General features: G+C 44.0%; 2 protein-coding genes and 1 non-coding gene across 3 annotated transcripts; all 3 read left to right on the top strand.

Moving 5' to 3' along the window:
* Nucleotides 1-1,381: 1,381 nt before the first annotated feature.
* On the top strand, nt 1,382-1,463 carry TRNAS-UGA (transfer RNA serine (anticodon UGA)). The gene has a single exon. It is a non-coding gene; the product is annotated as a tRNA-Ser (tRNA).
* A 1,039-nt stretch (nt 1,464-2,502) lies between these two features.
* LOC115664575 (AAA-ATPase At3g50940-like) lies at nt 2,503-4,660 on the top strand. Its single transcript, XM_056320382.1, has 3 exons — nt 2,503-3,333; nt 3,560-3,984; nt 4,124-4,660. Exons 1-3 carry the CDS (start codon nt 2,721-2,723, stop codon nt 4,556-4,558), a joined length of 1,473 nt encoding a protein of 490 aa, XP_056176357.1. The 5' UTR covers nt 2,503-2,720; the 3' UTR covers nt 4,559-4,660.
* Nucleotides 4,661-6,303: 1,643 nt separating this feature from the next.
* On the top strand, nt 6,304-8,532 carry LOC115664574 (AAA-ATPase At3g50940-like). Its single transcript, XM_030586492.2, has 3 exons — nt 6,304-7,021; nt 7,292-7,716; nt 7,852-8,532. The coding sequence occupies exons 1-3, from the start codon at nt 6,409-6,411 to the stop codon at nt 8,305-8,307; spliced, it is 1,494 nt and encodes a 497-aa protein (XP_030442352.2). The 5' UTR covers nt 6,304-6,408; the 3' UTR covers nt 8,308-8,532.
* Nucleotides 8,533-12,348: the final 3,816 nt, after the last annotated feature.

Raw genomic sequence — 12,348 nt, 5'->3', positions numbered from 1 at the left:
GGAAATTTGGTAAATTTTTTTCAAAAAATATAAAAAATCAAAAATTTCAAAACTTCACAAAATGGCGTAGAATACCTTTGCAAGACTTTGAGTGAAATTTAATTTTTTGAGGTGCTCAAAAAATCAAAAATTTCAAAATTTCACAAAATGACTTAGAATACCTTTGGGCACCCACTTTGAGTGAGATTTAATTTTTTTGAGGTGCCCAAAAAAATCAAAAAATCAAAAATTTCAAAACTTCACAAAATGACTTAGAATACCTTTCAGCACCCACTTTGAGTGAAATTTATTTTTTTGAGGTGCCCAAAAAATAAAAAAATAAAAATAGATTTCGTTCTAGAAATCAATTTCTAGAGCAGACTTATCGTGTTTTATCAAATGATTTCTCCTCCAAAAATCAATTTCTCAAGAATTCGAAATCAATTTCTACCAATTTGATTTCTGGAGCAGAATGGTTACCATTCGCACCCTTAGGCACCACATTTTCCTCTTTAATCACGTTTCCAAGTCCGCATGGCGCATGATCGAGGGTCTCGGGCTTTGATTAAAAGTTCATTCGTACCGCGAAATGGGAGATGGTTGTTATTAGGTTCATATCTCGTCCGGAAGAATCTCGAAGGAATTGCTACAGCCAGGTAAAATGAACTGTAGATCGAGATTTGTTGAAATTCGAAAATTTCTTCGCCTCCCACGAAGCTATCTTTCGATAAAATTGTGCCATAGAAAACATGAGTTGAAATTTCTCATTTGGGAGATGATCGATCATTTCTTTCTCTCTATCTTTTTTTTTTTTTTTTTTTTGCATGGATCAATGTAAGCATGCCTAATTTGTTTTGCGGGAAATTTTCAATAAGCGATGGACCCGAAATGAGTAACCTTTTTGAATACTTTGGTATTTTGCCCCTCTCTAGTTCTTTGCCTACCCACGTAAGCGAAGGGGCACGATGTCTAATCGTGGGGCTAAATCGAGCTTTCTTCCTCTTTAGATCGGGTTCAAAAAGGGTGAAAAAAAGAAGAAAGAAGAAGGCTCTCCTCTTTGTAAATATCTTCCACCGGTGCCGGAGCTCTCGATCGAGGGAAAGAAAAACCGGTCACATATTTTTAGAAATCTCCTTGACCTTTTTTTTACTTACAGATGAGCATTTGAGATTGTTTAAGCGCTTGATTAAACCCATCGATCAATCGGGTACGATAGTCGTTCTCGTTCGACGACGCACGTCGCGTGGCAGGCACGTGGGTCCTCGGGGCAACCCTGAGAAGCCAGCCAGATAGATATGGCGATCAGGCTTGGGACGGGAGAAGATGAATGTGGTTAGATGAGTGAACCTGTTTCGGTCATTTATATTATATCATTTTACAGGAAATATGCCAACTGGTGGGAGTCGATATGTCCGAGTGGTTAAGGAGACAGACTTGAAATCTGTTGGGCTTCGCCCGCGCAGGTTCGAACCCTGCTGTCGACGTCTTTTTCAAGTCTTAATTTTTTGCCACACGCTGTCAAATTATTGGGCTTTCTCATTGGTTTTTGGGCTGAAAACATTACTCGTCCGAGCCTTGGATTTAGTCCAACTATTGGGCTCAAGGTCATTTTGGCTTCTTTTTTTTCTTCTTTTTTTTCCATTTTAAAATAGTGTTCGTATTTCTTCGAGCACCCGACTAATTCTCGTTGAGCATGGTTGTCCCCGTTGCGCACGCACCAGAATTAGTCATTCGAATTTAACCGATCTGAGATAAGTATAAATAAGGTTACTCTTTCTTTTTTTTCTTTTTTGGTTTAAATTTTTTAGGGGTTAACACGACGGACTCCGATCAAAGTCTACTCCCTACTCCATCTTCTTCCACCGACAAAATGCCCAGCGTAATGAGTTACTCCTAGTCAGAGGTGATTATTTTCATGCGCATGAATAACATTCATGTCGTGTCATGACTAATAGGAACGATTACACAGATGGTTCATGAACTTTGATCAAATATGTAATGTCATCCCCAAATTTTTATTTTGTTCGATGTGGCCTTCAAATTTTGACCCAATGTACAATGTTGTCCGTGAACTTTTAATATGTTCAATCTAGTCCTTGAACTTTTGATAAATATTCAATCTAGTACTTATATCATTTAAAAATATCAAATGTTACACTCCATTAATTTAAGCTCTAAAATAACATTAAACATTCTCATAAAGTTTCGAGATCAAATTAAGTATATATCAAAAGTTTAGAGTTCGTATCGAACAAATTAAAAGTTCGGAAACAATAATATCCGGATACAATAGTCAAATTAGATAATTGCGTGAAGATTGGTCTTGACATGATTTTGGTACGAACGCGAACAACACAAGGACCTCCAAGCCCCACGATGCCCGCCACTCCCAAAAAGGGGGGCAAAAAGAAGAAAAAGAACATCATCGTACGGTCTGTGCAAGAAGGCTGAAACATCACGGCATCAAGTCAAGTCAAAGTCTACGAAGACTTTTTGGGTCTACGAACCTTCCATGAACATAGCAAAGAGCTTTGCGCCGAAGAAGAAGAAGAAGAAGAAGAAGAAGTGTCGCGAGCTCGCTCCACAAAAATCCAACGCCACTCATCGTTCTCTCAGTCCCCATCACCATCAAGAATCGCCCAAATTGCAGATCCAATCTCCGATTCTTGTGTTCATCGACGACCCATTTCCTCCGGCCATATCACCATCCATCCATTCCATACGGATCGAACCGAAGAGAGATGGCGACCCCGGCCCCGCCCGACTTCAAGAACGCCGCGGCGGCGGCCAAGGCGGTCCTGTCCGCCGCGGCCTCCGTGACGGCCGCCGCCATGGTGGTGCAGTCGGCCGTCCACACCATCTTCCCCCGCCGGTTCCGGGGCTTCCTCGTCTCCGGGATCCGGGGCTTCCTGGGTCGCTTCTCCGACGAGATGACCATGGTCGTCGACGAGTACGACGGGTTCGTCCAGAACGAGCTCTTTGAGGCGGCCCAGGTCTTCCTGGCCGCCAAGCAGTCCCCGTCGACGCGGCGCATCCGGGTGACCAAGCCCAAGAAGGAGAACCACTTCACTCTGGCCATGGACCGTAACCAGGCGGTGGTGGATACGTTTCGCGGGGTCGAGCTCAAGTGGGTCTTCGCGTCGAGGCAAGTCGACTCGGGCCACCGAGTTCATCAGGGCCGGAACTCGACGGTTCAGTCCGAAGTTCAGTACTTCGAGCTCACCTTTCACAGGAAGCACAAGGAGATCGTGCTCAATTCCTACCTGCCTTTCGTCGTCGACGAGGCCAAGTCCATGAAGCAGGGGAAGAAGACGTTGAAGCTACACACCCCGAGCTTCGGCCGCGTCTATGGCGGTAATTATCTTCGAACTTCAAGCTGGAATCAACGAGATAAGTCTGTGAAGACGTTTGGTTCTGCTATTAAGAGTGTGGAAAGGAGTACAAATACTAAAATTCACAGAACTTTTCAATTCAATCGGACTGGCAGTCTTACACCTTCTTATCTACTGCGATTCTGATGTCGATTTCTTCAACAAAAACCGGAATTTTGTATCTCCATCACAATGTTTTTCCTCTACAGGTCCTCTCTCAGATGCGTGGGCCCCGGTGAACCTCGACCACCCGGCGACATTCGAGACGCTGGCCATGGACCTAGAGCTCAAGAAGATGCTCGTCGACGATCTCGACAGGTTCGTGAGGAGGAAGGAGTACTACAGGAGAGTCGGCAAGGCGTGGAAAAGAGGGTACTTATTGTACGGACCCCCCGGCACAGGGAAATCGAGCCTGGTCGCGGCAATGGCCAATTACTTGAACTTCGACATATACGACCTAGAGCTGAGCGGGCTCCGGAGCAACTCGGAGCTCAGGAGGCTGCTCGTCGCCACCGCGAATCAGTCCATATTGGTGGTCGAGGACATCGATTGCACTATTAAGTTGCAAGATAGGATGTCCCAAATCCGAGCGGCGAGCATGAATACTATGCCGACTGGTCCGCAAGAAGATCGAGTACCAATTTGTTTTTTGGCTTTCTCTTTTAGTATAAGGTTTAGTTCGATTGTTGCATTCTATGCGTGTGATCTGTCCTTGTCAGTTAACTTACTTTTTGTCGCTACAGCATTAATCTTTTCTCATGGAACTAGAACAGGGTACATTGTCTGGATTCCTCAACTTCATTGACGGGCTTTGGTCGAGCTGCGGCGATGAGCGGATCATAGTCTTCACTACGAACCACAAGGAGAAATTAGACCCGGCCCTGTTGCGCCCAGGGCGCATGGACGTGCACGTTCCCATGTCCTATTGCACCCCGTGCGGGTTCAGGCTTCTCGCTTCTAATTATCTCGGGATCGATCGCCACGAGCTCTTCGACCAGATCGAGAGTTCGATCGCGACGGCTAGAGTCACTCCGGCCGAAGTAGCCGAGCAGTTGATGAAGAGCGACGAACCGGAGGTCGCTCTCCGGGACATGGTTTCCTTCCTCGTTGATCACGAGAGGAAAGAAAACGAAGGAGTCGTTAAGGAGAAAGTTTGTCAGTGTCAAACGGTTCAAGAAAATGGAGGGAGTGAATTAATAAATAAATGAATAATGGTATTTTCCCATCGTTTTTATTCAGACTATGTACTAAGAAAGATGATATGCGAGAACTTTGTACATATTTTAATTTAATTTACTTGCCTTATTATATTTCTTTTGATTGTTATCAGGTTTGGCCAATTCCACCCGGTTGAAAGGTTGCGTCGTAGGGTCTTACACACTGGTAGTATTTAAGAGAATTATCGATCTTCACGTATTAGAGTTTCAATTCCAACACGAAACGAAATTTGCGACAAGACGAGTTGTGTCGACCATCGAATGATGGTGTTTCGTAAATAGCACGGGACCGCTTTTGTTTTCTTCCTCTGCTACGCGACAATCCTTTGCATGAGGACAATCTAGGCCTACCATCTATATGTAGATGAATTCCCCTGATGAACGGCTCATCTCATGCGCAAAAATACACACAACGCATCCATTAGTATGCCCATCACAATCAATCTTAACAAAGAGGGACCTGTAGCATCTCTAGAATGTCAAACAAAAACAAAAAGTTCACTGCAACCGCATGATACAATCAGGAAATGATGGCTACAGAAGGAAAAGGATGAAGGGCGAAAACCCAGATGACTACCAGCTGCATTCGTTGCGCTGAACCACCATTATGCTCCGGAGGAGAAGGAAGAAGCAGTCACAGAAGAGTGAGAGGAACCATCAACATCAGTGGAGAATATAATCTCTGCTTCCTCTGCAAATTCTTCATTAACTGAATCTGTAACAGATGCACAGCCATTTTGTACCTAGGGACGGGACAACTCTTCCGAGAGACTACTTCCCCTGGACAACAAGCTAATCCTACCCTTTCTCGCGTTCTGGGCCTTCCATAGAATCTCGTAATTGCATTTTCCTCTCGATTTTTTCCATATTAAAAGGATGCCCCTATTTCTTTGAGCATCCGACTAATTCTCACTAGGCAGAGTAGTCCCCTGTTAGACATATACCGATCAATAACTCGAGACGCACGTGTCGGCTCCGAGGATTGCCTTGAGAAAACGCGTATATACCGCGGTGCTAATTCAATTGACTAGCGACAAGGACAGATAAAGTTGTCCTTTACTTAATCTTTCAGTGCTTTTTTCTATTAGCAGACAGACAGGCTTTCCAAAAGCAAAACAAGCTAGAAAAGTTTCCAGCTTGACCAAAAGACCATTTCTCCGATACTAGAGCTCGGATCAAAGTCTAGAAGTCAACGCTCCTACTCCATCTTCCACACGAAATGCAGAGCGTGATGATCACTCCTAGATGTCCACGGATCATGTTCAAAAGAGTGCCGCGAGAATTAAGGGCAAAACAAATTCACTTGCCAATGAACGCTCATCCGTCGATGATGGCGTCGTCATCGATAAGTAACATCGTCGATGCAGTCAAGCTACGCTGACACGGAACGTGCCATGTACATGCGGCTTTCGCCTTACATCGAAATACAAATCATTCATTCGTGGGATCGTTTTGAAGTTGTAGGAACAATTTCCACCGCTCTGAAAAGTCAGACAAAGGAAAAGCGTGAAGGTAGGTGCAAGAAGACCGAAACATCACGGCATTAGAAGGGCAAAGTCAAAAGTCTTTTGCGAAGACTTGGACTATGAACGGTTCATGAACCAGCTTGGTCAAGAAGGCGAAGCACCAAATTTCCCAATAATTTGTACTTTGTGCCGCTAGGTCAGACTTCCCTTAAACAAAGAGGTCTTACTACACAACAAAAATTTCACTAAGCTCACTCTATAAAATCCAACGCTTACTTCATTGTTCTCTCATTCACCCAAAAAAGATCATACAATCAACGATTTCATCTCGCGATTTCCTCTGGCTCAATTGCCATCTATTACCAGACTGCTTAGATGACGACTCCGGCTCCAACCGACTTCAAGAATGCCATCGCAGTGGCCAAGGCGGTGCTGTCTGCCGCTGCCTCCGTGACGGCCACTGTGGTGGTGGTCCAGTCGATGGTCCACACGATCGTCCCCCGCGAACTCCAGGGCTTCCTCTTCTCCAGGATCCGTGGCATCTTCTCTCGCTTCTCCAACGAGATGACCATGGTCATCGACGAGTACGATGGGTTCGTCCAAAACGAGCTCTTCGGGGCGGCCCAGGTTTTCCTGGCTGCCAAGCAATCCTCTTCGACAACGCGCATCCGGGTGTCCAAGCCCGCGAAGGAGAACCACTTCACTCTGGCTATGGACCGGAATCAGGCGCTGGTGGATACGTTTCGTGGGGTCGAGCTCAAGTGGGTTTCGGCGTCGAGACATGTCGACTCGGGCTACCGAGTTCATCATGGCCGGAACTCGACGGTTCAGCACGAAGTTCAGTACTTCAAGCTCACTTTTCACATGAAACACAGGGAGATGGTGGTCGAATCCTATCTGCCTTTCGTCATCGACGAGGCCAAGTCGTTGAAGCAGGGGAAGAAGACGTTGAAGCTACACACTCCGAGCTTCGACCGCGTCTATGGCGGTAATTATTGTCGACCATTAAGCTCAAATCAATGAAATTATGTGTAAAGATGTTTAATTCTGCTGTTAGAAGTGTTGAAATTAGTAAAAATACTAGATTCACAAAACTTTTTAATTCAACCGGACAAGTCAGAAGTCTCACTTGCTACAGAAAAGTTCATATGCGACATCCTAAAGAACATTAAGGTCAAAATTCACTAGCACCGGTCTTGCACCTTCTTCATCAGAAAACTGAATTTTGTATCTGCATTACAAATTTTTTCCCCTACAGGTCCTCTCTCAGATGCATGGGCCTCGGTGAACCTCGACCACCCGGCAACATTTGAGACACTGGCCATGGACCTAGAGCTCAAGAAGACAATCATCGACGATCTGGAGAGGTTCGTGAGGAGGAAGGAGTACTACAGGAGAGTCGGCAAGGCATGGAAAAGAGGGTACTTATTGTTCGGACCCCCCGGCACGGGGAAATCGAGCTTGATCGCGGCAATGGCCAATTACTTGAACTTCGACATATATGACCTAGAGCTGAGTGGGCTCCGTAGCAATGCGGAGCTCAGGAGGCTGCTCGTCGCCACTGCAAATCAGTCCATATTGGTGGTCGAGGACATCGATTGCACCATTGAGTTGCAAGAGAGGAAGTCCGAAACTCGAGCTGCACGCATGAATATAATGCCGACTGAATATTCACGAGAAGATGTACAATTTTTTTCTTTTTGGCTTTCTTTCTATTATAAGGTTTACTTCGGTTTGTTGCATACTATGCATATGATCTGTCCTTGACATTTCACTTATGTTTGTCACTACGAGATTAATTTTTGTCTCATGCAACAGCTGACATTGTCTGGATTGCTTAACTTCATCGATGGGCTTTGGTCGAGCTGTGGCGATGAGCGGATCATAGTCTTCACGACGAACCACAAGGAGAAGTTAGACCCGGCCCTGTTGCGTCCAGGGCGCATGGATGTGCACGTTCACATGTCCTATTGCACCCCATGCGGGTTCAGGCTTCTCGCATCTAATTATCTCGGGATCGATAGCCACGAGCTGTTCGGCCAGATAGAGAGTTCGATCGCGGCGGCGAGAGTCACTCCGGCCGAAGTTGCGGAGCAGTTGATGAAGAGCGATGAACCGGAGGTTGCTCTCAGGGATATGGTTTCCTTCCTCGTTAATCACAAGAGGAAAGAAGATGAAGAAGTCACAAAGGAGAAAGTTTGTCAGTCCCAATTGATTGAAGAAAATGGAGGGACTGAAGAGGAAAATGGAAAGTGCGAAATAATTGAAGAATAAACAATAAATATCTACTGAGTTGGTATGTTTTGATCAATTTTAACTTAGATTATTATAAAGATGATGATTATTGAGGATAAAGTGATCGTGGGAAGTTATTGCATGGTCATTCTGAGTCATTAATTATATGGGTCAGATGGTAAAATCACTTACCACATGGTCAATAGTCTAGATGAATTTGATTTACATGGTCTATCAATCTTGTGACATTTTTTCTGCGATCGATATTAATATCGTGCCGGGGGTATAATTTGCTTTATATTGTTATATCACGCCGAGGACACATGATCTTGCACTAAGTTTTCTCATGGTTTGGACCTTTCCACGGAATCTCGTATTTGCTTGGGTTGGTCGAAAGCATTATTCCTCTGAGCTTGGATTCTAGTCCAATTATTGGACTCGACTAATTCTCGATGGATATCACATGGATCCGAGCTCGAGAATGGTCTCGAGAAAATGCGTATGTGCAGTGATTCGAATCAAATTGATCAGCGATAAGGAGGACAAATGAGGTCATGTTCTTTTCCTAGGAACACGACAAGCTTTGCCAACGCAAAACGAGGTAGAAAAAGGTTCCCACTATCACTGGTCGCACTCGTATCGTGCAGCGAGGGTTAAGGAGAGAACGTTAGATAAATCATTCTGAAATGGAACTAACTTACATCGAGATGCGATCATTGAATAAGATAATCGCGCGGGGTTGGTCGATCTGACTTGAACATATTTGCCACCACCCTCAAAAGAAAAGGCAAAGAACAGCGCCCGGTCGGGGCAAGAACCTGAGTCTAGGAAGACTTGGACTAGGAACAGTCCAGGAACCCGCTCGGTTAGAGAGTTCACTCCATAAAATCCAGGAATAATCATGCAAGGTTCATGAATTTTAGCCTAATGTGTAATGTGATCCATGTATTTTTAATTTGTTCATTGTGATTTATGAATTTTAGCATAATTTTCAACTAATTTTCAATATGATTCATGTATTTTTTATACATGTTTAATGTAATCCCTGAACTATATAAAATTATTCAATTTTGTCCTTATATTAATACGAGATCAAGCACAATATTAAACATTTTCATGTAGTTCAGGGACTAAATTAAACATGCACAAAAAATTTATGGACTCCATTGAAAAAAAATTAAAGGTTCAGGGATCACATTACATATTGAGTTAAAATTCAAGGACCACATTGAATAAATTAAAGGTTCAGGGACTACATTACGCATGGAGCTAAAGTTCAGAGACTATTTGTGTCATTTTCCATAAAATCCAAGGCCGACTCATTAGCGGTGTCCCATTCACTCCGGAGAATTCTACCAAAATGTATCGATCTCTGATTCTCATATTTTCATCTCCCGATTTCCTCCAATCAAAAACCATCTATCCCCCCGTAGATTGAACTGAAAAGAATGGCGGCCCCAACTCCAAACTACTTCAAGAACCCCATGATGGTGGCCAAGGCTGTGTTGTCTACCGTGTCTTCCATAACGGCCACCGTCATGGTGGCGCAGTCGGTGATTAGACCGTTCGTGCCCCCCGAATTCCAAGGCTCCCTCTTCTTCGAGATCCGCCGGCTTCCTGTCTCGCTTCTCCAACTGACGGGTAGGCCCAAAACGAGCTCTTTCAAGCGGTCCGGGTTTCCCTGGCTGGCAAGCAAATGTAGTCCCTTTCGATGCGGCGCATCGAAGTGACCAAGCCCACGAAGGAGAACCAATTCACCTTGGCTATGGACCGAAATCTAAGTGCTGGTAGAGACATCTCAAGTGGGTTTTCATGTCATGACAAGTCAGCTCGGGCTACCAAAGTTCCTCAAGGCCGGAACTTGACGGTAGAGCACGAAGTTCAGTATTTCGAGCTCACTTTTCACAAGAGACACAGGGAGATCGTGGTCAATTTCTATCTGCCATTCTCTAAATGCGTTTAATTTCACGGAAACATTTCAGTTGGATCAGACTAGTCAGAAGCATCCTATATGTGAAGAACTTGAGAAATGGAAGAAAGAAGAAGGAAATCTATAGTTGAAGATATGTGAACTTCTATTCATCAGATTATGCAGAGAATCATCATACAGAACTTCATCTGAGAGCCTTATCTCTCTCTTGTGTATCTCACTGTTTATATAGTTCATACAGCTAAAACTAACGCTCGAGTTTACAGCTCATGTACCAGAAAATACAACTGAACAACTAAACTAACAGAAGAACAATTCTGTTCAACTGAACTAACAGAATGTTAACTACTCTGTTTTTCCTTAGTTCTAAGAATAGAAATCAGTTACGCAGACACTGTTGCTGCATATAGAAGACTTGAGCTTCAGCTTTCCACTTCTTACTTGAGCTTCAACTTCCACTTCTTCTTTCTTTTCTGTAGTCTCAACATCCCCCCGCAAACTGGGTGCAGGTTTGAACCCCAAGTCCAGTTTGGTTCTGAGAGTGGAATGATCAAGTCATGACAATGCCTTGGTGAAAATGTCAGCAAGCTGGCGATGACGAGGAACATACTGAACTCGTAAGGATCTCAAGGAGACCTTTTCTCTGACGAAATGAAAGTCAATTTCAATATGTTTAGTTCGAGCATGTAAGACATGATTGGTAGTAAGGGAGATGGCAGATTGGTTATCACAAAACAGAGTTGTAGGAGAGTGAAGAGAGATGCCAATATCACGTAGGACAAAACTAATCCATGTAAGATCAGCAGTAGCAGATGCAAGAGCTCGATACTCTGCTTCAGTAGATGAACGAGAGACAGTCGGTTGTTTCTTAGCGGACCAGGAGATGAGATTGGAACCAAGGTATGTGCAAAAACCAGTGGTGGAACGTCGGGTATCAAGACAGCCAACCCAATCAGCATCGGAGAAGCCGTATAAGGTCATAGAACTTTGAGAGTGTAGGAAGATTCCCAGATTCATAGTGCCCTTAACATATCGAAGGACTCGCTTCAGTTTATGAAAATCAGCAATGGTTGGTCGCTGCATTTTCTGACACAAAAGATTAGTGGCGTAAGCAAGATCTGGGCGAGTTATGGTGAGATACTGAAGCCCGCCAACTAAACTTCTGTATTCAAGTGGGTTAACAAGATAGATGTCATCTTCCGTTGTGTGGAGAGGCCTTACAGATAGTGGAGTTGCTATTGGTTTGCAATCTTGCATTTGTGCTCTTGTAAGAAGATCAATAGCATACTTGGTTTGGCAGAGAAAAAGATCAACTGAAGTACGTTGGACTTCTATCCCCAAAAAATAATGAAGTGAGCCCAGATCTTTCATGTGAAAAGAGATCCTCAGAGATTTGATGAAATCATCAAGCAACTGATGTGAGTTACCAGTCAACACAATATCATCAACATACAGAAGCAACAAGATTGTGTCAGTGCCACGATGAAACACAAAGAGAGAAGGGTCTGTAGTGCTGCAGAAAAAACCAAATTCAAGAAGAAAGTTGCTGAACTTCTCAAACCATGCACGTGGAGCCTGGCAAAGACCATACAAAGACTTCTTGAGTAAACATACATGATGAGGCAAAGTAGGATGGATAAAACCAGGGGGTTGCTCCATATAGATAGATTCAGTAAGCGTGCCATGTAAAAAGGCATTTTTGACATCTAGCTGACAAATAGGCCAGTGCTTTACCATAGCCACTGATAAGACAATACGGAGTGTGGCTTGTTTCACTACGGGGTTGAAGGTTTCAAAAAAGTCTACTCCTTCTTCTTGGTGAAATCTTTTAGCAACCAAACGAGCCTTCAACCCGTCAAGACTTCCATCTGGTGCTAACTTTGTTTTAAACACCCACATACAGCCTATGATATTCATCTGAGCTGTTCTTGGAACTAATATCCAAGTTTGATTCATATGCAGGGCATCCATTTCCTCATGCATGGCCTGAGTCCAGCCCTTATGAGCTAGAGCTGATTTAAGTGATTTCGGCTCAGCTAGAACATTATATTCAGCTAAGCAAGCATATCTGGGATTTGGTTTAGCTATGCCAGACCGGAGTTGAGTTTGCATAGGATGAATAGAAATATCACGGGAATGATGAGGAAACG

Source organism: Syzygium oleosum, unplaced genomic scaffold (assembly GCF_021117445.2).
Source record: "Syzygium oleosum isolate NSW1041296 unplaced genomic scaffold, Sole_v2.1 Sole_v2.20, whole genome shotgun sequence".
NCBI classification, from domain to species: domain Eukaryota; kingdom Viridiplantae; phylum Streptophyta; class Magnoliopsida; order Myrtales; family Myrtaceae; genus Syzygium; species Syzygium oleosum.
Note: the sequence above shows the minus strand (reverse complement) of the source record. Positions and strands in the feature narration are given on the sequence as shown.

What these genes read in the sequence shown, in the direction of transcription:
- LOC115664574 (XM_030586492.2), top strand. Translation starts at nt 6,409, where the DNA reads ATGACGACTCCGGCTCCAACCGACTTCAAGAATGCCATCGCAGTGGCC. An exon ending in CTTCGACCGCGTCTATGGCG is followed by an intron (nt 7,022 to 7,291) that starts GTAATTATTGTC and finishes TTTCCCCTACAG; the next exon opens with GTCCTCTCTCAGATGCATGG. An exon ending in CTGAATATTCACGAGAAGAT is followed by an intron (nt 7,717 to 7,851) that starts GTACAATTTTTT and finishes CTCATGCAACAG; the next exon opens with CTGACATTGTCTGGATTGCT.
- LOC115664575 (XM_056320382.1), top strand. Translation starts at nt 2,721, where the DNA reads ATGGCGACCCCGGCCCCGCCCGACTTCAAGAACGCCGCGGCGGCGGCC. An exon ending in CTTCGGCCGCGTCTATGGCG is followed by an intron (nt 3,334 to 3,559) that starts GTAATTATCTTC and finishes TTTCCTCTACAG; the next exon opens with GTCCTCTCTCAGATGCGTGG. An exon ending in CTGGTCCGCAAGAAGATCGA is followed by an intron (nt 3,985 to 4,123) that starts GTACCAATTTGT and finishes GAACTAGAACAG; the next exon opens with GGTACATTGTCTGGATTCCT.